This window comes from Rhinolophus hipposideros (assembly GCF_964194185.1).
Source record: "Rhinolophus hipposideros genome assembly, chromosome: X".
In the NCBI taxonomy this organism is placed as follows: domain Eukaryota; kingdom Metazoa; phylum Chordata; class Mammalia; order Chiroptera; family Rhinolophidae; genus Rhinolophus; species Rhinolophus hipposideros.
This window is the reverse complement of record NC_138046.1, coordinates 47,269,910-47,291,710: the sequence shown is the minus strand read 5'-3', so window position 1 is coordinate 47,291,710 and position 21,801 is coordinate 47,269,910. Positions and strand designations below refer to the sequence as shown.

The window sequence follows — 21,801 nt, the reverse complement described above, 5'->3', positions numbered from 1 at the left end:
CACCTAGGTGAACTTCCTGCTCCATACCCTGAGAATCTAAGGTGGCCAGATCTGTAGAGTGGGCCTGGTCTAAGTTCCCACCAATCAAAGGAACTGAGAAGTTAGAGTAAAGAGGAAGGTGAACAGGCCTGGCTGCCCAGAGACCGATTCTTCTGAGATGTGTATGATGAAGCTATACTACCCGGTTTCAAATCCTGGTTCTGTCATTTACTTGCTGTATGACCTTGGTCAATTCCTTAACTTCTCTGTGCGTCAATTTCCTCATCAGTAAAACAGGAATAATAGTACTTCCTCCAAGAGTTGTAATGTGCATTGAATGTATTCATGTATATAAAGCACTTATAATAGTGCCTGTCACTTAGTTCACACTATATAATTTTGTTCTTATTAATGTGTCTGCTTGCTAATGTACCATGACTCTGCCTACTAATATAATAAAATGTAGTCTGAGCAGTTTCTTAGGTCCTCGCCTTTAGCAGGCCTTTAGCAGGCCACCGCTTGGGGATAAACTAGTGAGGGGGGAGGTAGAAATGTGGGGGCGGAGGGATGAAGAGGGTGCTAAGTGCGAGAGTTCAAGTGATTGGTCATAGGGTCCAAGCTGGTATGGAGGGTAGGAAGGCTAGGAGATGGCTGAAGACCAAGGAGGAAATCCTTGGGGGGAGTTAAGGGATACCCAGGGGTCAGAGGTCACGAGGAGCTCTACCAACATGTGCATGGTAGAACTGAGGTTATAAAAGCTGACATTCTGGGAGTTTGTGGTCAGATAATTCTAAGTGAGACAGGGCAGTTGTAAGTGCTGACTGAAGCCAGTTGTGAGAGGGGGAGGTGGAATACAGGTTGCAGATCTGTAGAGATGAGGAGGGTCAAGAGGCCATGAAGTGAGGGTCTTGGAAGTAGCGCCCGCATGGATGTTGAAATCACCCAGAATGCCGAGTAAAAGGCTTACTGTCAAAAGGAAGACTGTAAGCCAAGTGAGACTGATCTGGGATGAATCTGACAGTGACCTGGAGGACAATGGGTGGCAGTAATGAGGAAGAGAAGCCTGAACTTGAAAGGAGAAAAGAGAAGTGGAAACATTTAGAAGCAGTAACAAGGGGCTAGAGGAATCTTCAACTCTCCTTTCCCCGCAAAAAGCTTGCTGTGAAAATATAAAGATAAGAACAGCCTCTGCCCAGAGCAGCCAGAGGGAGAAGCAGTGTCCTCAGGGGAGAGCCAGGTCTCCTTAGAGTTAGGAGGTGGAAGGGCCATGTTGTGCAGAGGTGGCAGATACAGGATTTGTTGATGGTGCACCAAGGTTTGGAAGGAAGTCAGCCATGGGCTGGGTATGGGAGAGCACCTGCACAGCTTTAGGACGCGTAGGGTGCTGACACACCGCCCCCACCTCCTTCATCCCTGTAAGGAGTTTCATCGGTTGGTTGTGGTTCTTTTTATTTAGGCAGGGGTTCTTAACCTGGTGTTCACCAGTAGAAATTAAGGGTCCATTAACTTGGATAGGGGGGGAAAATCACATCAGTCTTTTCACTAACCTCTAGCAGAAATATAGCACATGAATGTAGGCAACGAGCAAACCTGTGTCTTTGTTGTCAGTAGCAATCACAGATGGCTTCCTATCACATTACAGTAGTTTCAGACGGCTCAGAATCCTGTTTAGGTCATCACTGCTTTGAAATTATGGTAGTAATTAGACTTGCCTGCTAGAGCTCATTATTAAATGTATTAATAAGGAACTGCAGAAGGACAATATTTCAAATCTGTTTACATATGTTGATAACTTTTAATATCACTGGCTTATTTTATAACGCTTTGCCTTTTATTTCATGCATTGAAAACATTGTTCTGATAAGGGATTTGTTGGTGTCCCCACACTGCCAGAAGGGTCTGTGTGATGGGAGGGAGGTCAAGCCCTGCCTCCAGGCTGCCTGGAGACGTCTTTCTGTTTCATTAGAGGGAGCTCCTGTTTCAGAATTGGGGAGCAGTCGCCTCTCAAGCTTGCCACTGGGTAAGGTTATTTTGAAGTACAGACAAATCGATGGTCTTTGGGGACATTTCTGGAAAGTGGGGTGTAAGAACCCCTATGTTACTTGATCCCAGCAAGACACTTCTCTCTTGAATGGGCTTTACTTGTCTCTTGGAGGATGAGGGTTGGGATACAGCCCCTCTGCTGGCTTCTAGGACGATTAAAGCCAGAGCACTTTGGCCAATGATGACTTGAAAATTGACCCCAACGTCATACTAACCCCAGTTCCAGGTTGTGTTACCTGTTTTCTTCCCTCTCGCGATTAGCCCATTGCCCCTCCTGCCTAGCTAGCATCAGGATGCTGGGAAAGTTCTCACCTTTCACTGGCTTGCCAGTTCCATATTTGCTGGTCAGATGAGGGGTAGAGGAAAGGATAAGGGACTCAGGTACATTCTGAAGTTTCTCAAGTGGGTGAGAGGAGAGCTGGGGAATTTGAAAAAAAATGGCTAAAGCCTGAGCTTTGTGCAAGAGGGTGGGTAGATGAGTTTCTGAAGACCTCCCTGCAAAAGGGGAAGTAACTGGGGCTCAGGATCAATTTGTGGGAGCAGAGGATTAAGTACTTCCTGCCTTTATTGTACTAGTTTCCAGGAGACGCTGCTCCTTACACTTGGCTAGATTGTGGCCCATCTACTGCGAGCTGTCTCTAGGCCTCTTGGTGCCTCTTGAAACTCCAGGATTCTCCCCTATGTCAGTGTTTTTCCTGTGTGGTCAGAAGACCTAGCATCAGAATCACCTGAGGTGCTTGTTGCTAAAATGAAAATTCCAGGGTCCACCCGGATCTTCTGGATTCAAGTCTCTGGGGCACGGCACAGGAATCGGCATTTCTCACACATCCTCAAGGACAGGGGTTCTCCAAGTGTGGTCCCTGGACCAGCAGCAGCAGCTCAACTGGAGAACCTGTTAGAAATACAAATTCTCAGATTCCTGATTCTAGGCCCCGCCCCAGACCTACTGAATCAGAAACTCTCCGGTGGGGCCCAGCAAGCTGCCTTTTAACAAGCCTTCCAGGGAATTCTGATACCAGTTCAAGTTTGAGAGCCACCCTCCTAGGGGATCCTGATATAGACTGAAGGTTAAGCTTCATTGTCTTAGGTGATTCAAGAGTTGGACCCCCTTGCTGAAAGCTCACCAGAGACCCAATTAATACAAAGTGCAGAATTGTGTGAGGCACAGTGGTTTGTTATGTTTAAGTAGTACTTTTCTCTAGTGTAGCTCCATACTCCTTTACCTTTTCTATTCCTACAGTGCTCCTGCAAGGTAGGTAGGTAGGTGGGACCTGGGATTCCCCTGTGAGAGGGACACTGATGCTTAGAGAGGTTTTGATCCAAACAGATGGTTACACAGCAACTTGGTAAGACTGGAATCTGGGACCTTGATCTCTGGACTCCAGTACTTATTCTGCTAGGCCAGGTCCATCTGATGAATTCTTTGACAGCCCAGCGTCCTTGCTCTATGTACTATTGGCAAAGGGCTGGCTGTCTCATGGATGGAGGTGGGTCTTTATGTTGCCTTAGCCACAGGGTCGGTGGCTCTGTCAGTTCCCACTAGGCACTTTGAGGGTGAAGCCTGGCCTGAGTGGGCTCTCAAGTCCCACAGGATAGGGGGTTGACAAGATGGACCTTCCACATGGACACCAACTCTGGAGAGCCTACACTTCCTTGTGCATTAAACAGACATTTCATTCAGTCAAATACCTGGATGAAAGGAAACCTAACTTGGACTTTTCACTTAATGGCTGGGAAAATGGGAAGTCACATATCCATGATCATCTTGGGGTTGCGCTACCCAGAGATATATCTTCTGGGCAACTAAGGCTTGCAAAAGTTAGAAATGGAGGTGTCTCATTTAGAGGGCACCAAAGATGGGATGGCATTGTTGTCGGGAACTAAAATCTTGTCATTCTCTTCCCTGTCCCCAAACCTGCATTCTCTGATGTTCTCCGTCCCATTGAGTGATAACACCACCCATTCATTACCCAGGCCAGTAATCTAAAGAGAATCATTGGCCCTTCCCATTTCTCCCTCGCCACCCCCCTGCCACATCCAGTCAGTGACCATATCCTGTCAATTTGACTTCCTAATCATTTCTCAAATTCATTTCCACTACTCCTATTTGTGTTCAGATCAGATCATCCCTGATTTGGTCTATTGCTACAGCCTTCACACTGTTTATCCCGCCTCTAGTCTCGCCCTATTTCAATTCGAAGCCAGACTGCAGCTCTATCCTTTGTTATTCAAAGTATGGTTTGAGGATTAGCAGCATCTGGAAGGTAGTTAGAAATGCAGGCTCTTTTCTACTGCACGTACTGCATTAGAACCTAACTTAAAATCTCAAGGTGTTTTATAAAGTCCAAAATATCTAATGTAGCAAACAGAATTCTTCATGAACTGGCCCTCATCTGTTTATCTGCCTCTCCCACATGATAGTTCAATGATACTGAGTTACATAAAGTTCTTGAACGTATTCGGCTGCTCGATTCATTCTTTCAGCAAATATTTATTGAATCCCTACTTTGTGTCAGGCGCTGTTCTGGATGCTGGAGATAAAACAGTGAGCAAAACAGACACATATCCTTGCTTTCATGAAGCTTACATTCTTGGGGGAGGAGACAGTAAAGAAATAAGTAAAATATATAGTAAGTCAGATAATGTTAAGTGCAATAGAGGAAAAACAAAAACAGTAAGGGGCATAGTGCTGCTGAGTGGGTGCAGTTTTGAATGAGGTAGTTTCATTGAAAGGGTAGGGCTCACCAAGAATGTGGCATTTGATTAAAGGCTTGTAGGCAAGAGAGTGAGCCATCAGATATCTGGGGAAAGGATATGCCAAGCAAAGGAAATAACAAGTGTAAAGATCCTGAGACAGGAGTGTTTCTAGAATATTTCAGCAACAGCAAATAAGTCAGAGTGTCTCGAGCCATGTGAAGGAAGGGAAAAATAATAGGAAATGAGGTCAGAGAGGTGATATAGGTGAGGGGGCAGATCATATATATAGGGCCTCATAGACTGTAGTGAGGACTAGATATTTTGTTCTGAGGTGATGGGTGGCCGTTGGAAGGTACTGAGCAGGGCACTGACATGATCCGAATTAGTTTTTCCAGGGATCACCCAGTTGCTATGCTGAACTTAGACTGTAGAGGGACAAAAATAGAATTAGGGAAATCTGTAAGTGATATTTGTAATAATCCAGGGAGGACATGATGGAGGCTTAGGCTAGGGTACTATCAGTAGAGGCAGAGAAGAGTCATTGGATTCTGGACACATACTGAAGGTACAACCAGCAGGATTTGCTGATGGGACAGATGCGGTGTATGAGAGAAAGAGAGGGGTCAAGGATGACTCTAAGATTTTTGAGTAAGTTAGATGGATTGCCACCTATTGAGAAAAGAAGGACGAGGAGAAGGGACTTTGTGCTTGTTTTCTGTTCCACCCCCCTGTGGGGGGGGAGCTCTTTCAGTTATCTGTTTTTATAAAACAAACATTCCCAAAATTTAGTGGCTTAAATCAATGGCTTATTATTTCTCACAACTGGGTTAACTGGGTTGTTGTTTGTTATGGACTGAATGTTTGTGTCCCCAAGATTTTATATATTGAAGTCTTCACCCCAATGTGATGATATTTGGATATGGGGCCTTTGGGAGGTAATTAAGGTTAGATGAGGTCATGAGAGAGGGACTTTCATGAGTGGGATTAGAACCCATATAAAAAGAGGTCAGAGAGCTCCCCAGTCTCTTCTACCATGTGAGGACACAACACAAAGATGGCCATCTGTGAACCAGGAAGTAAGCTCTCACCAGACTCTAAATCTGCTAGTGCCTTGATCTTGGACTTCTTAGCCTCCAGAACTGTGAGGAGATAAGTTCCTGTTGTTTAAACCACCCAGTCCATGATATTTTGTTTTGGCAGTCCGAGCTGACTAAGACATTTTTCTACTGGTTTTGCCTGGGCTCAGCTAGGATGGCTGGGATGACTTGGCCTCTCTTTCCACATGGGCTTTCATGGTATGGGTTCTCAGGGCAATATTCAAAGAGGGAATATACAAGTGCTTAGCAAGCCTCAGATCACATATTTTTGGATGATGTCCTATTGACCAAAGCAAGTTACATGACTGAACTATGTGAGCCACGGGGCCAAGTCAGTGTGGGAGGAGAATACATAAGTGTATGGATACTGTGATATGTGATGCACTGTGAGCCAATACTCAACAGTCTACCGCAGGAGCCAAGATTAGCAGTTGGCTTTAAGAGTGAGATGCCCTCTAGATATCCAAGTACAGTACTGAGTAGGCTGTGAGCTATGTGAACCTAGAGTTCAAGGCAGAGGTCCAGTCCAGGCTGAGATACAAAGGTTGGAGTCCTCAGCATGAAGATTGAATTAAAGCCATCAGATTGCTTGAAATCACCCAGGGAATGAAAGTAAATAGAGAAGAGAAAAGCTCTGAGTTCTGCAGCCTGATCCTCTCCATCATTTAGAGGTCAGGGAGATGAGGTAGGAGGAGAACTAGGAGAGAAATATCCCTGAAGCCAAGTGAAGAATGTTTCAAGAATGAAAGGGAATGTAAGATGAGGCCTGAGAATTGACCATTGGATTTAGCAATGAAAAGATTATTTGTGACCTTGATGGGAGCTGTTTTGGTGGAAGCCTAATAAGAGCAGGTTAAGAGTGGGAAGAGAGGAATTGTAGACAGGGAGTATAGACAGGTGCTGTCCAATAAAAACGTGAGCCACATATGTAATTTCAAATGTTCTAGTAGTCACACTAAAAAAAGGTAAAAGAAACAGGTGAAATTAAGTTTCATAATATATCTCATTTAACCCAATATATCCAAAATATTATCATTCCTATATAATTAATATCAAATTGTTAACAGGATATTTTCCATCCTTTGATAGACAGTGTGTATTTTACAGTAACAGTCCCTCTCAATTCAAATTAGCCACATCTCAAGGGCTCAATTGCCACACGTGACCAGTAGCTACCATATTGGACAGTGCGGGTATGGACAGTTCTTTCAAAGACTTTTGCTATAAAAGGGGAGCAGAGGAATGAGGTGGTTGCAGGTGGAAGTGAGGACAAGTGTTTTTTTTGGAATGGGAGCTATGACAGCATATTTAGTTTATGTGATAATGGGAATAATCCAGTACAGGAGAAGAAATTGTTGATACAAGAGAAAGAGGAAAGTTGCTGGAGTGATACGGAGTAGGTGAGGGGGGCAGGATCTGGATACAAATGGGAGGGCTGGCCTTGGCTAGGATCCTGGGCAGTTCAACCATGGTAATGGGTGAAGGCAGAGCACATTGGGCCCCAATGCAGATAGGTGGTTAGATGCAGTCATGAGAGCTTGTGGAAGATTTTATCTGATTTCTTTTTCCTCAGTAAAGGAGAAAGCAAGGTCACCATCTGTGATTGAGGATGGGGTAAAAGTATTGAAGATCTGAGAAGAGAGGAGAAAATACTAAATTATGACATGAGAGAGTGAATGGGCCGGGGAAGTGTAGTATATGATTGCCTGGCAACATGAAGGATGCACTTGAGGTTTGTGATCACAAATTTGCAGTGAGAACAGTCAGCATTATTGTTTTTCTCCAGCCACGTTCAACAATGTAGGGGCAACCAAGGAGCAGAAGATTGGGACTTACCCAGGGTTGAGTTTGTTTTTCAAGATGAGTATGATAATGAGAGGCACAATGGAGTCAAAGTAATTACCCCGAGACACGAGGGGTAATTAGAATGATGGGCCATGGAATTTAAATGGGGAAGACATGAGGGACAGCAAAAACATGGTAGAACTAATGGATTACAGATTCCGGTGGGGTCAAAGAAGTGTTGGGATCAAGGTTAGAGGGAGTAAACTGGAAAGAGGGAATGCTTGATTTATGGAGGGGCTGCAGATATTCATAATTATAAGGTCTCAGGCATGACCATGAGAATGAGTGACTGAGGCGCGATAGAGGACACGATCATTGAGGAGAAGCCAAGGAACTGAGAGGCCAGGATACTGGAAGGTTCATCTAGGCATATATAGAAATAATCAAGAAATATGACAGGAATGATTTTAGAGAGAGTGGTACCAAGCCAGGTACTAATATCCTCAAGGAATATTGAGGGCCATGATCCATATATTTGTAGACAACTCTAAAAGGAATAGTGGGTGATACGCAGTATGGTGGTTATGAGGTTTTAGGGAGAAAGGAGCACCAGTGGTCTGGAAACAGCAATGAAAAGAAAGAAATTACCTACTGTAGTTCCATGGGCCAGAGGAGAAAACAATGACTATTTTAGAGGGCTAAGCAGGCTCCTCGTGGGGAGAGGTAGGTCCGGTAAGAGCAAAATGATGAAGGGGACATTTAAAGAAGTGATTGAAATATTGGGAATTTGGCTAAAGATTTCTCTGTGACTTCGCATATCTTGTTGTCTTTTTCTGGAATTCCCTTCCTCACGTTGTGCACCTAGAAAACTTTTCTTCATCATTTACCAGCCAGTTCCTGTATCGCTACTTTCCTGAAATTGTTATAGTAAAGATTACCAGTGGCCAGCATTTTGCCAAACCCAGTGGAAGTTATTTTTCTTTACTGTATCTCTATAGAGAAGTGTATTCCCTGTGAAATTGTATACAGTGACGGGAATGTTCTAACTCTGCACTGTCCGATATGGTAGCCACTAGCCGCATGTGCTTATTGAGCACTTGAACTGTGGTGCGACTGAGGAATGAAATTTCTAATTTTTATTTTAATTCATTTAAATATAAATTTTCACAAGTGGCTAGTGGCAGCCTTTAATCTTCTCGGGGATCCTCTCCCTCTGGCGACTATTGCTGTTTCCCAGGCTCTGTCCTTGGTCCTTCAGCTTTATTCTGTGGGCTCTTCCTCATTGATCTTATCCATATTCCAAGCTCTGTTTCCAGGCCACCTCCCTCTCCTGTGCACTAGACCTGGACATCCACAGCCTATTGGAGATGTCTGTTTGGATATCCTATTGGTATTCAGTGTCAGCATGCTCCAACTTGAACTCGTCTCTCTTCTCAATCAGCTCCTCTCAGTTACTGAATTCATAGGGAGTCACCCTAGATGTCTCCTTAGTGTCAGACAAATTCCCAAGTCATCTGTATCTCTGCAGCAGAATCTGAACTGGCCTTCAATCTTGTCCCCCTCCAGTCCATCATCCACACCGTTGTCACAGCAGTCTAGCTGACTAAAACATAAATTGACCTTGTACTCCCACTTAAAACCTCTCAATGGCTTCTCATTGTGTATAGGATAAAGGCCAAGTTTCCCGGCGTGGCAAACAAGGCTCTTTATGACCTGACCCCACTCGCCTGTGTCTCTAGCTTCATCTCATGACACATGTCCCCTCCCACTTTATGCTCCAGGAACACAGACCTGCTTGTGATTACCTGCAAACAGCATGCTGTTTCATGCCTCCACACCTTTGCTACCCGCTACTCAGAGTGTCCTTTCCTTCCTCCAGGCTCCTACCCCAAGTCCTTCTTGTTCTTCAAAACTCACCACAACTGTTATCTTTTCCAGCTCCCCTTCCTTGATGTCCCCATTACTTACTGTGCTTACCTTATTGCACCTCACTGTTCACTTGTAAGCTGTAGGGTCACTCTCAAGGGAAGGGACTATGTTTGCCTCCTATCCCCACTGCCTAGCATGGCATATGCTGAATGAATGGGTAACGTGTAGAAGTGAATGAGGTAAAGGTAGTAGGAAGGAGACTGGAGAAGGGGATGCCACTGTGTCCCATGTCATCTCCTTGGTGTAAGTCCTTCCTGGATGGATGATGAGAGAAAGGGCCCTTGGGAGACCTCTCTGGAGATAGGTCTTTGCTGCTGGAGGCACAATTGACTTCTTTCCCAGCACTCATAAAGCTTCTTTCTGGCAGAAATTGATTTTAGAAAAAAGCTGTTATCCAGGTTTTACCCTACCTTTAGAGCTGAAATACTTCTATCCTCCTGGGATAGAAGATGATAGCAGAAAATGTCAAATTTTGTCCTAAAGTAGAAAAAATAGTTTTGTGTGTTTAATTTTTCTGGAAGTACTTAAGTTTCCATTTTCCTTTAGAAGCAAACTGGTTTTTCACTGAGATTATCCCAAGGGCCACATCCAGGTATATAGAAAAAAGAATGATGTGTGTTTGCATACAATTTGTATATATCTATGTAGACTGGGTCATCTATTCCCAGGGTGCCTTTTCTTTTTTTCTTTATTTTTCAAAGAAATTGAATATTTGATCATCTTTGCACTGAAAAGAACCAACAACAGTAAAAAGGCAGTGGAAACCACAAAGTCCCCCTTCCTAGAGATCACCTCTTACAAGATTCCCTGTCTAATCTTTTATGAGATTTTGGATGCCTGTGGTTGGCATGGTAAAAAGAGTAGCTCCCATCTCTATGCCAGGCCAGCTGCTTTGTTTATTTTTCCATATCTTATTCACTCAGCAGCCCCAAGAGATAGATGTTACCACCGGTCTACATATGGGAAAACTGGCTTAGATGGGCAGCACAATTTGACCAAAGTCTCCCCTATAGATAGTGGGAGAAGCAGGATTCAAACCCAAGGCTGTCTGACTCAAAGCTTTTGTTTTAAACCACTAAGCTGTATTTTCCATCATCAACGTACTGTTTGGTGTTCTTTTACTGTTGCCATTACTAGCCAGTGACTAAAGTTATCTGGTTGTTATTTGAATGGCAGTGGACTGTTGCACAACATTGAGGTACCAGAGTTTACGTAACTTATCTCCCCATTTGGTTTGTTTCATTTCTCAGTATCATAGGCAGTGCAGGTGTATGTCTTTTTGCAATTAAGGGTGGATTCTTGGTTTTTTAGGTATTCGATGGTAGCCCTCAAAGTAGGATTGTTGAGTCAAAGGGTTATAGTTTTATGATTCTCCAAAAACGCTGTGCCCTTCATTCGCCCATGCAGTGATAATTTTTTGAGTGCCTACTGTGTAACAGCTGCTGGAGATGAAGAGGTAATTCAGAAAGGGCCCTTCCCTCAGGGAACTAACAGTCTGGTGTAGGATGTTATGATGCAACACAGATGAAATGGTACTAAAGTGGGGGTTTGTGCAAGAGGCAGTGAGAGCTCTGAGAAACGTGACCCCACACTATCTGAGTGTTCCTTTCCCCCCATATCACAGCGCAGAGCAGAGAGAAGCACGATGAGAGCAGGCTGCCCAGCAGTTGAGGCCTTGCCCCAGCTTTCCCCAGGTCTGTGGTGAACTGCACCCTGGCTGAGGACCCTTCTCCTTCTGTCCCTTTCCTGCACCTACGGGACCTGTCACTACTGCCTATCTGCCACTAGAGGGAGCCAAGCAGAGAATAAAGGGAAGGGATGTCTGGGCAAAATGGCTTGGGGCTCCAGGAGTGGTGTGAGCAGCAGCCTCAGCACCTGTAGGTCCTCCAGGTCCCCTCTTCTTCCCCTTAACGTCCCCAGCAGCCAGGGTGACAACACTGTGCTCAATTCCCACTCATTCAACAGAAGGAAAGTGCACAAAGTGTAAGTGCATAGTTCAATGCCTTTTTACAACTCAAGTGCTGTGCTAGATGCTAGGAACACCGAAATGAGTTCCACGTGGTCATCGACCCTAAAGCGCTCTGGGTAGACAGACAAGGAAAGAGACTGTACAACTTGGCATGATGGAGATCTGGATAAGTGGCAACGAGGGCCCTGAGCAGTGAGTCCCCTGGCAATGTCTGAGAGCCCAGTGCTCTGCTATTGTGACTTTGGCTGTGGCACAGCCTCAGTTTCTTCATCTATAAAATGGAGGGATGAGTTTGATAACCTCAGAGGCCCTTCTGACTCCGATATGCTGTGAGACTGCCTCTTGTTCAGAGAACAAGTCTGAGCTGCTTCCCCATAAGAGCCAGTTGGCTTCAGTCACCCCATCTCACTCCTCTTCTCCCCTTCACACTCCATCCCCCACCCAACCCCATGGTGTTCTGCCTCCAGCCTTCTTCCTCTTTTGGTCTCCATATGCTCCCATGACTTTGGTTACCATCATGTGCTGATGACACTTGATGTTCAGCTCTGTCCTCTTCACTGGGTTTGTGACTCATATACAGGCATACCTCGCTTTACTGAGCTTCACAGATATTGTGTTTTCATCAACATCGAGACAAGACCCTTCACCAGCAAAAAGATTATGACTCACTAAAGGCTCAGATGATGGTTAGCATTTTTTTGCAATAAAATGTTTTTAAATTAAGGTATGTACACTTTTAGGTATAATACACACTTAATAGACTACAGTATAGTGTAAACATAACTTATATGTACTGGGAAAGCAAATATGTGTGTGACTCATTTTATTGTGGCGGTCTGGAACCAAACCTGCAATATCTCCGAGATACGCATGTAATAATAGTAAAAAAAAATCAGCATTTGTGAAATCCCAGATAGAGCACTACAATCATTACTTAAATTATCTCATCTATCCAACATCGTTGTAAAGTAGGCCATGGCACCCCATTTTTATACCTGAGTGAAACTGAGTTCAAGAGATACTGAGGCTTGCTCATATTAATAAGTGACAAGAGCCAGGATTTGAAAATCTTCGTCTGCTGGATTCCAGTGTCTACACTCTTACCCATCACACCGTATTTCCCAGAGTGCATCCAGCCACACAAGAGATATTTCCACTTGGATATTCCACTGATACTTCAATGTCAACATGTCTAAAATTCACCTTATCATTTCCCTACCTTCTCCCCAATCTGCCTTTTCCTCTCCTCTATTGTAATAATTGGTACCATCAACCCAATGATGTCCAAGCTAGAACGCTGGGAGTCTTTCTATCCTTCCTCATCCTTCCTCCCAACATCCAGTCTTCTACCACATCTTGGTGCTTTTTCCTCCACTTTTTTCCAGCCCCACTGCTGTTATCTTCAAAGGCTATCCATCTTCCCTCTTCAGGTTCCTGCAGAAGTCTCCTTATCAGTCTTCCTGCCTTGACTCCCTCTTCTCTAATCCACCCCCATACACTAGTAGGCCAATGTGATCTTTCTCAAGCACAGGTATGATCACGTCACTTTTCTTCTCCAAATCTTCCACTGCTTTCTGTGGCTCTGCAGCAGAGCTCAAAGCTGGCCACCCATGGGCAGAAATCCATCCAAGAAGACATGTTTTGTTTGGTCTGTTGCACATTCTTAAAACATTTCGAATTATTTGCCAACATTTAAAACTCAGGAAATTCCATTTGAAAGTTCATATTTCTGGCTTCTCTTGGAAAAGTGAAAAAACTGGCCACTCTGGGCCCATGTCCTTGCAGGACAGTGATTGGAGGGAATTGAGTGGTGGTTCCCCTCTTTAGAAAGGGCATGGGCTTCCCAGTTGGCCAGTCTCCAGCATCCCTAATGGCTCTTTCTTTGTCCCTGGTCACTCCCCTGCTCCCAATTACCTGCCTGAGCCTTGAAATATTTGGGCTCATGACCCAGCAGCACGGGATGAAGGCCAAAGCCCTCACTCAGCCTGGCTCATAAGGTCCTACGTGGCCCAGTTATGAGAGGACTAGCTCTGCCAACCTCTTGAGTCTTACTTCTGCTTACTATTCCATCACACTCTCCTCTGTGGCCCCAAATCTTACCCATCGTTCTCTGAATTGCCTCATTCCTACTCATGTCTACCTTAGTGCAGGTTCCTGCTCTAGCATGCCTAGGCCCTTCCTGAAGTCCCATTTGTCTGTGCCCCCTCCACCAAGAAGCAGCCCTCATTTCCACACCTTCTACCCACCCCCTCACCCTCAAGCTGAGTTCTGTTCTCCCATAATATGTGGCACAGACCTTGATCGTATTCATCTTACTGGTTTCTAATTGTTGACTGGCTTGTCTTCCTCACCTGCCAGACTGTGAGTCTGAGACTGCAGGGAGCCTGTCTCCTTTTTCTTCCTATCCTCAAAGCTTGGCATGGGGCTTGGGACATAACAGGTGCCTTATAGATGGTGAATGAATGGATGAATCAGTGAAAGACTGACTTGGGAAAATACTACTCCAGGATGTAATGTGGCCATGTATTTGCTTGGGGTGGAGGGATCCAGGTTCCTTTCATGCGGGCACATCCCCTTTCAAGTCTCCGTTCAGAGTGACACCCATAACATCCTATAAGCCACATCCCTGTTCTGCCAGCTCTGGAATACGTCCAAGCCTACTGGGATGGTGGTTCTTATTGAACATAGAGGGGAAATAGATCATTGTTACTGTCTCAAGGGGAAGGAGTTATCTAACAGCTGGGACACGGCACAGCCATTGGATGGTTCTTTAGTTATCTGAGTGATAATAATGGTGTGGTAATGATAGCATCTAACACACGTTACGTACTTACGTTATACCAGATCCCGTTCTAAGAGCTCTCAGTATATTATGTCCTTTACTTCTCACAACAACTTTAAGAAACAGATAGGACTACTATTCCAATTATATAGACAAGTCAACTGAGACTCGGGGACTTTAAACAGCGTTTCCAGGGACACACAGCCAATAAGTGGTAGAATTCAGATTTTGAGGATCTTCCATACAAATCTGTCTGACATAAAAGTTAACGTTCTCAACCACCATGCAATACTTCCTCAATGACATTTCTCTTCTGAAATATGAGGGAGTGATTAAAATAAATGTGGAAATGAAGAATATACAGTTATATATACAGTAAAATTCCAATTAGTAAATTAAAAAGAAAGGAAAGGAACTCCTAAAGCATAGAGAAAAGAACCAAGGAGACACACCCATGGGTTAGCAGTGGTAGCATTTGGGTAATAGAGTGCTGGGGATGATTTTTTTCTTTTCCTCCATTTTGTTTCTACTTTTTAACATTTTATAAACTTCCTTTAATGAGCATGTATTACTTTTTAAATTAAATTTTAATGATATATCTTATTTAACTCAATATATTCAAAATATCATTTCAACATGTAATCATATACAAATTTAAGATATTTTATATTCTTTTCATATGTAAAATCAGTGTATATTTTGCACTTACAACATATTTCAATTCTAGTCACACTTTATTTTATTTCATTTATTTTATTTTATTTCTTTTACAATACAGAAAACCCCATTCCTTGTAATGGTCCCGGCATTACATGACAAAACAGAGGCTTATTGGAGTACCCAATTAATCAGTAGCGCTGCCTCTCAGGTAGCTATTGCTGAGCAGTGAAAGTGGGTAATCAGCAGGCGGCAGCTGTGGCCCCAGCACCTGTACCCTCATGGGGCAAAGGAGCAGAAGTGGGTCAATAACTCCGCTGTCTCACTATCTCCCCTTTTCCTCCAGGTGCTTACACTCCAGAGCCCCTCAGCAGTTTCCGGTGGGCCCTTCTCTCAACTGGCCTCATGTTCTTTTATCACTTCAGCATCTTGCAGATCCTGGGCCTGGTAAGTTTGGTTCTATCCCCTTCTCTCCCCCTCTGTTTGGAGTTCTCCATTTATCTTGATAATCCTGGTTGGCGCTGGTGTATCCTTTTGTTTTGAAAATACAAGATGCCAAAAGCTAGGACGTCAGATTGTTGTGTCTGGGTCGCTGATTTATGATCTACAGCCTTGGCCTCTTGAAAGAGTTTTCTGAATCCTCCAGTAATAACTGTTTCTTTAATCCATGAGGAGGCAAGGATGCCTTTCACTCATGGCCACTTGGGTCCGAAACAGTGAGCTGCAGTTGGAATGTGGTTTGCTATGGACCCCATGGGGAGGCAGGACCCTAACCCTCGCTCTGGGCCTGGGTAGGCTTCTGGCCTTAGGTCCATTCTGGGCCTACTCCCAGGCTCTGAGCTGTGGGGCCAGTGGAAATGCAGTGTTGGGGGACCCCCGTAGTATTCTGGGGTGTTCAGACCTGACTGGAGTGAGGATGATGGCTGGCCTTAGTAGAGTTATCCAGAGCCCAAGATTGCTGAGTGCCTGGGTGTCTATTGGTGGCAAAGTGAATAGGAAGAGCTCAGGGCTGGGACTGGAAGTCAGGAGACCCAAGTTCAAGTACTGGCTCTTTCACTGTTCTGGGTGAGTCACCTTATCCTCTAGGGCAGAGAGCACTCCACCCGTCTGCGACATGGTACAAAACTGCCAAGCTCCCCGACAGGTGATGATGACTTGTCTTTAATGTGAATGGGCTTGAAAGGCTTTGGAAGGCAAGTGGCGTGGCCATCCTCAGGGCAGGAGTGGCATGTCTAGTTTTGTGTGCGAGCGGCATTGATGCAGCATCAGTTAGCCATAGGGAGCCTTGCTGGACCTTGCAGGCCTATGGCATGTAAGTGATGTCACCAGTGCCTTTGCAGAAGCAGTCACCTTCTCTTCCCCACCCTGGCATATTGTTCTGCTCCGGTTTACCTTGAGGGGTGGTTTGAGGTCTTTGCCAAAGGCATGCCTGCTTTCTACACAATAGGGATGAAGCAGTATGACTTTAACACCTTTATTCTTATTGCTCTCTGCTGGTTCTCCTTGATTCCAGAGGAGTCAGTGTCCTCATGTCACCATGCATACTATGCTCAGTCCTACCTCCGGGCCTGGCTCAGGTCCCACCTACAAGGAAGGCTCTGCTTGCTCCATTCCTCGCTGTGTCTCCCCGTCCATCCTTCATGAGTCATTTCAGGTGCTACTTCTCTCATGAAATCTTTCCTAAGGACTCAGCCCCCATTCTGCACACTCTTCATGTCTCCTGGTGGGGAAAACCCAGTGAGCACCATCTGGTCTGAGGTCAGATGTGGTAGATTGATCACCCCAACTTGATTGGTTGCCAGTTATGCGGAGGCAGGGACCATGCTGTTGACAGCTCTTTTCTCCCATAACACCTGTGCGGTGACTAGGCACATAGTAGATGCTTAGAAATAGCAATGGGCTCTGGGCCCAACCCACAAAACCAGCTTTTCTACTAGACCGACTCCCCCATCACCTCTAGTTGGCTCTAGCCTTGACTCATAAAACATAGGGGAGAGAAATCCTGTTATGAACAGGTAGGGATTTGTCAATCCCTACTTGTCTAGTCCCCCATTAGGTAGAGATGGCTGAACTGGCAGAGCCAGAGAAAGCCTAAGGATGGTGAACGCTCACTCTACCTCCCTTGTCCCTGCAGGTCACCGAAGTGAATTTGAACAACATGCTGTGTCCGGCCATCTCAGACCCATTCTACGGCCCCTGGTATCGCATCTGGGCCTCGGGACACCAGACTCTCATGACCATGACCCACGGGAAGCTGGTCATCCTGTTCTCATACATGGTTGGGCCCTTGTGTAAATATCTGCTGGATTTGCTCCGGCTTCCAGCCAAGAAAATAGACTGAAGGTGCTTGGGTTTTTTTTGATTTTTGTTTTGTTTGTTTTTTGTTTTGTTTTTTGTTTTTCTTTTTTGTTTTTCTGTCTCCCTGAGGAAATAAGTCCTGACTTGACTTGGAGAATGCCCAGTTCATAATGAAATCATGGGAAAGGGCACTAGGGGGTATTTCTTTATTTCCTTTTCTCTGTCCCTTTCCACCACAACTCTTCCTTCCCCAGCTCTTCTTCCCAGGACGTTTCCTGGAGCCTGGGGTGTAGTGCTGAGGGCTGGATATTTCCTCTTCCACTTTGCTCTTTTTCCCTGCTCCCAGTGGCCTTAACATGGGGAGACAGTAGTCGGTAGCTTTCACTCTGCTTGTTGGGGCTTTAACAAACAGCTGATTGGGGAGAAAGGGAACAACAAGCAGTAGTTCTTTTGGCATCAAAGTGATGAGACTGGTTGTATTTCATTCCTCCACTGCCAGGGACCTCCAGGCTTATGCTGGGGTCCCCCTTTTGTCTCCAGCATAGCCCCACTTTAAGGGGACTGAGGCCTTGTTTCTATACCAGCGGCAAGTGAAGAGCCAAGGGATTTCCCAGTTCATAGCCAAAATAGAACCGGCTAGATTCTTCCCACTGTCTCATGACTCAAAGCAAGCAGCCAACCAGCCACTCCTTCCCAGAGGCTGCCTGCGATGGGAGGTGGGGCACTACTCGGCCCAAGATTCCATTGAGGGGTATAGAGAGCTGCTGCAATGGCAAATTGAAAGTGAACAAGGTCAAAATGTCCACAACTAATACTAGGCTACATTCTGCCTATGAGAGCTAAGAATGGACTCATATCCCAATCAGAAGTAAGCACAGAAATGGTAACTTGAGAAAACAGTGATTTGAATCATATGCTCCATTTTAGGATAATGTTGCTATTAGATTCCATTTTAATCTTAAGTACTCTTTAAATGTTCTTTCTTTTTTAAAGCTTCAGGGAAGGATGAGCTAGAGGTTTTTTTTTGTTTTTGTTTTTGTTTTTTGTTTTTGTTTTTGTTTTCTTTTGAGGTTTTCTTCATTTTGCTCATTGATTTTTGGATGTTTGAGTTTGGAGAATCCTTACATCAGGGCCTGTCTTGGGAGGGGCTTTTGTTCATGCATTTCATGGTTTTACAGGATATGTCAACATCCTGGGTTTGGGAAGATACAGGTCCTGCTGGCATTGTTTCCCTACCGCCAGATGTCGTCACTGCTGCCAGACTCAGTGCTGAATTTAGTGTGGGGGGCACCACATGCTCCTTACCCTGTCCACCCCCAAAGCCCATGTCCTGGGAGGAATCAGGTCCCCATGGGTGGAGATGCAAGTGCTCCCAAAAGAAAAGCTTTTGTTGAAAGACTTGAGCTCAGTCATGCATGGATCTCAAGAAGGGAGACAGTGGATGGGCTTTTTCTGACTCCTTGTTAGCTGGTACTAAGAACAGAGTTGCTTAAGAACAGAAAAGATGGTTGGTTCAGTGACTTCCTCTGGTGATCCTCCCCTCCCCTCTCCCACTCTAGGCAATCCAGTTGCCCTGGGCCAGTTCCAGTATTTCAGGTGGGACTGTCTGAGTCGTAGATTGAGCTTTAGTGACCTTGTGATCATGATTTTAGCAAACGGACCTACAAGAAGCAGCAGAATATAGGAGAGTCTCTGAACAAGGTGAGGCCCAGGGAACCGACCATGGAACCACCCTTTTGCAGAGGCCTGCTGTCTTTGAGACTATCAATCTCTAGGATATGGGGGAACAGGAGGGAGAACACCGAGTACTCTTATTCCCCATGAGCTTGTCGTGATGCTTCACCTTCATTTTCTGCTATTTTTGAGTAATTGGACAAGTTTTTCTTAGTGCCTCTTGCCCTAGGGTTGTCCCCCAGAAGGGGCACCCCCCGAGTGGCTGTATTTGCTCTGACCACCATCAAATTGCTGCATATAGGACAGACTGACAAGGAAATTTGTAAGGCCTCAGTGCCCTGCCTCCTCTTCACAAAAGGAAAGGTTGGAAGGAGGTCATGGGTGGAGCTCCTGGGGGCCTGTCTTGTCCTTACCACAACATGGAGTTTCTGTAGGCAGATACTCTGTGCCCAAGCGGGGGGCCAGCAGCTTGGGTGGGGCAGACACTCAGCTTCGGAATGCCACAGTGGCATAGGGACTCTGTAGGCGCTCTCTTTCTCCCTGTCTGTGTGGCATGGCACAAGTTGCCGGTCATCCTGAGCTTTCCCTGCATTGGCATGCCTCTAAAAGCTTGACTTTGTCCTGGCTACAGCTCAGTGTCCCATTCAAGCTGGCATTTTCTGCTGCTTGGAAGGAAAGAAGAAAGTGAAAGCCATGCACCTTGCCTAGCCAGGCCAGAGACAGATACACCTGTCAGGGGAAGGGGGAAATGAAAGGAAGGGGAGATGCAGGGCTTCTGGGGTCCAGGTTGGCTCACAACCATGTACGTGGAAGGAACAGAGAGTGAGCCTATTCCAGAGGCTCCACAGGGGTCATGGCCTGTATTTGAGGTGTTAAGGAGCAGCATGCATCTGAATTGGTCTGTACTTCACTGTTACCTTGGGCCAAGCCTTGGGCCAGAACTGTGGTAGCCTGCCTTGGAGGGTGGTGCTTTCCAAGTCCTCCCCAGGGCTTTCCTGTCAGTGCCAAGGAAGTTCCCTAGCCGCCCTGGCCAAGTTTCCATATGTCATTTGCCAGTGTGTGTGGGTGTTTAGTGTGTGTCCCAGAGAATGTTTGTAGAAGTGGACAGTTTCTTTGAAAACAGTCCCGGGAAGGGAAAGGAATGCTCCCTCAAGCCCCCACGTAACCTTGGCCAAAAATGTGGGCCAGTGAGAACAGTCTATTCAGCTGCCCAACTTATGGCAGCAGCTCAGAGTAGCAGAAAGATGGTCATGCCTGCTTGCAGTCTCAGTATTTGACATGTACACCAAAGATGATCTGGCCCATCTTCTTCCTGGAGGCCCAGTGTCATACATCTCTGAGGAAGGCATGGACTCTGTCTCCCCAAGACACTATTTTTTCTCGTTGGACTTTTCAGCACTCGCAGAAGCTACTTGCATGGTGGTTGGGGTAAGTGGGGCAGTCGGTGCACTTTACTGTCTAATACCTCAAGTCTAGCCATCAGATCATCCCTTTTGCTGCAGCCTCGTCCAGGGCTTTGCTATTTGTGTTTGTTGATAATCCAGTGCTTTGGGGGAATGCCCATAACTCCCCACAGAAAACAAGTTGTCAGCAGGTCTCCATGTACTGGTATTGGGGCTGGGCAGCGCCCCAGGAGTGATACAGGTGTCTAGGGGTGGTATAAGGCCTTTCCTTCTGTTCCCTCAGCCAAAATGACTGCCCTAGACCTATAGATGTTGGTCCAGAGTTATCTGTCCTCTTTGGAAGAATGAAGTGGAGGTGTGCGAGGAGACAAGAAGGGGTGACATCGCAGGATAAGACACAGGTGTGGTGTTGGTTTTGGTCAGCCCGGAGCAGGCATAAGGGAGGAGTTCCCACAGGCCCTCAAGTACTCTTTGGCAAGGCTCCAGATTGGGAAGGGGCCTCCCTGCTGCATACCTGGCCCCGACCTGCCCTCTGGGAGTTGGTAGAGTCCCTGAAAAAGAGTGAGGAGTGAGCCTTCCTCTTTTGTATATAGACGGAGCCAATCTGTGCTCAGGAAAAGGTAGTCACTTGTTGCTCTTGTCTGTGACAATTTTGTATAGTGGTTTGCTACTCGGTGGCATAAAACAAAAGTCATTTCAAGCAAAGCTGTCTTGGAAACTTGCTTTCTTTCAGTATCAGTTTTGTATTATATTTTAAATAATTCTTTATTTATATTGGTGTTATTGTGGTGGAGAGGATAATATAGTCTGATCTTTAATTATTTCTGCCAGGAAACTGTTAAATGCCTCTGTCCCTCTTACCCCTACCCCCATTCCCAAGGCAGGATGGCTATACACTGGGCAGAACCCCTCCCCATCAGTGGCTCCCTTTAGGACCACTCTTTGTAATCCCCCTAAACAGCAGCAGGGTATTTTTTCCAAGCTGGATCTTGAGTGCTCTGTGCCTCCACCAGTTTGCTCACCCTTGGGGCATTTTGTAATGTGTTTTCCCTGTTTTCTAAAACTTTTTGATTGTACCAAAATGGTTTCTGCAGTCACCTTTGGAAATAAGTTGTCATTAATTTGTGAACTTAGCATTCTGAATTTTAGTTTTAGGTGTTTCTGTTGTTGAAGATTCCTGAATGAATAGGAACCTTCACCATGGGACTTACCTGTTACAATGTTTTCTTCATTTACTGTTATTAAAAAAAAGTTATGAGAACCCAGGAGTCTTGGCCTTGCTTCCCAGAACACTCTCAGAAGGCCCTCTGCTTTAAAGAGTAGACAAAGGGGCCGTTGGCTCCCCCACGCCGTGGAGAGGACCACCAAAAGGCGGCTGGTGCTCTCAGCACAGCTCTGCCTGAGAGCTGTGTGGCTGGATGTGTGGCCTTGAATTCTCATGTGCTGCCTGCTTCTGCCAGGGCTGCCAGGGACCCAGTGGGCCTTTTT

At 45.6% G+C, this 21,801-nt stretch overlaps 2 protein-coding genes across 5 annotated transcripts in view; one reads left to right on the top strand and one right to left on the bottom strand.

Annotated features, from left to right (window-relative positions):
- TMEM164 (transmembrane protein 164) overlaps nucleotides 1–21,801 on the top strand; it is a 223,952-nt gene that overhangs the window by 189,383 nt on the left and 12,768 nt on the right. For 3 of the 4 annotated variants that reach the window (XM_081043680.1, XM_081043678.1, XM_081043679.1), the window contains 2 exons: nucleotides 15,285–15,385; nucleotides 17,073–21,573. In XM_081043680.1, the coding sequence (XP_080899806.1) occupies nucleotides 15,285–15,385; nucleotides 17,073–17,279 (308 nt within the window). In that variant the 3' untranslated portion in view covers nucleotides 17,280–21,573. Of the gene's footprint in view, nucleotides 1–15,284; nucleotides 15,386–17,072; nucleotides 21,574–21,801 lie in introns of those variants that run through there. The other variant, XM_081043677.1, reaches the window with a different exon arrangement.
- Nucleotides 1,414–21,801, bottom strand: part of AMMECR1 (AMMECR nuclear protein 1) — a 168,109-nt gene continuing 147,721 nt past the window's right edge. Inside the window, exon 5 of the mRNA XM_081043676.1 lies at nucleotides 1,414–2,914. The gene's annotated coding sequence lies outside the window, so the exon portion shown is untranslated. The remainder of the gene's footprint in view (nucleotides 2,915–21,801) is intronic.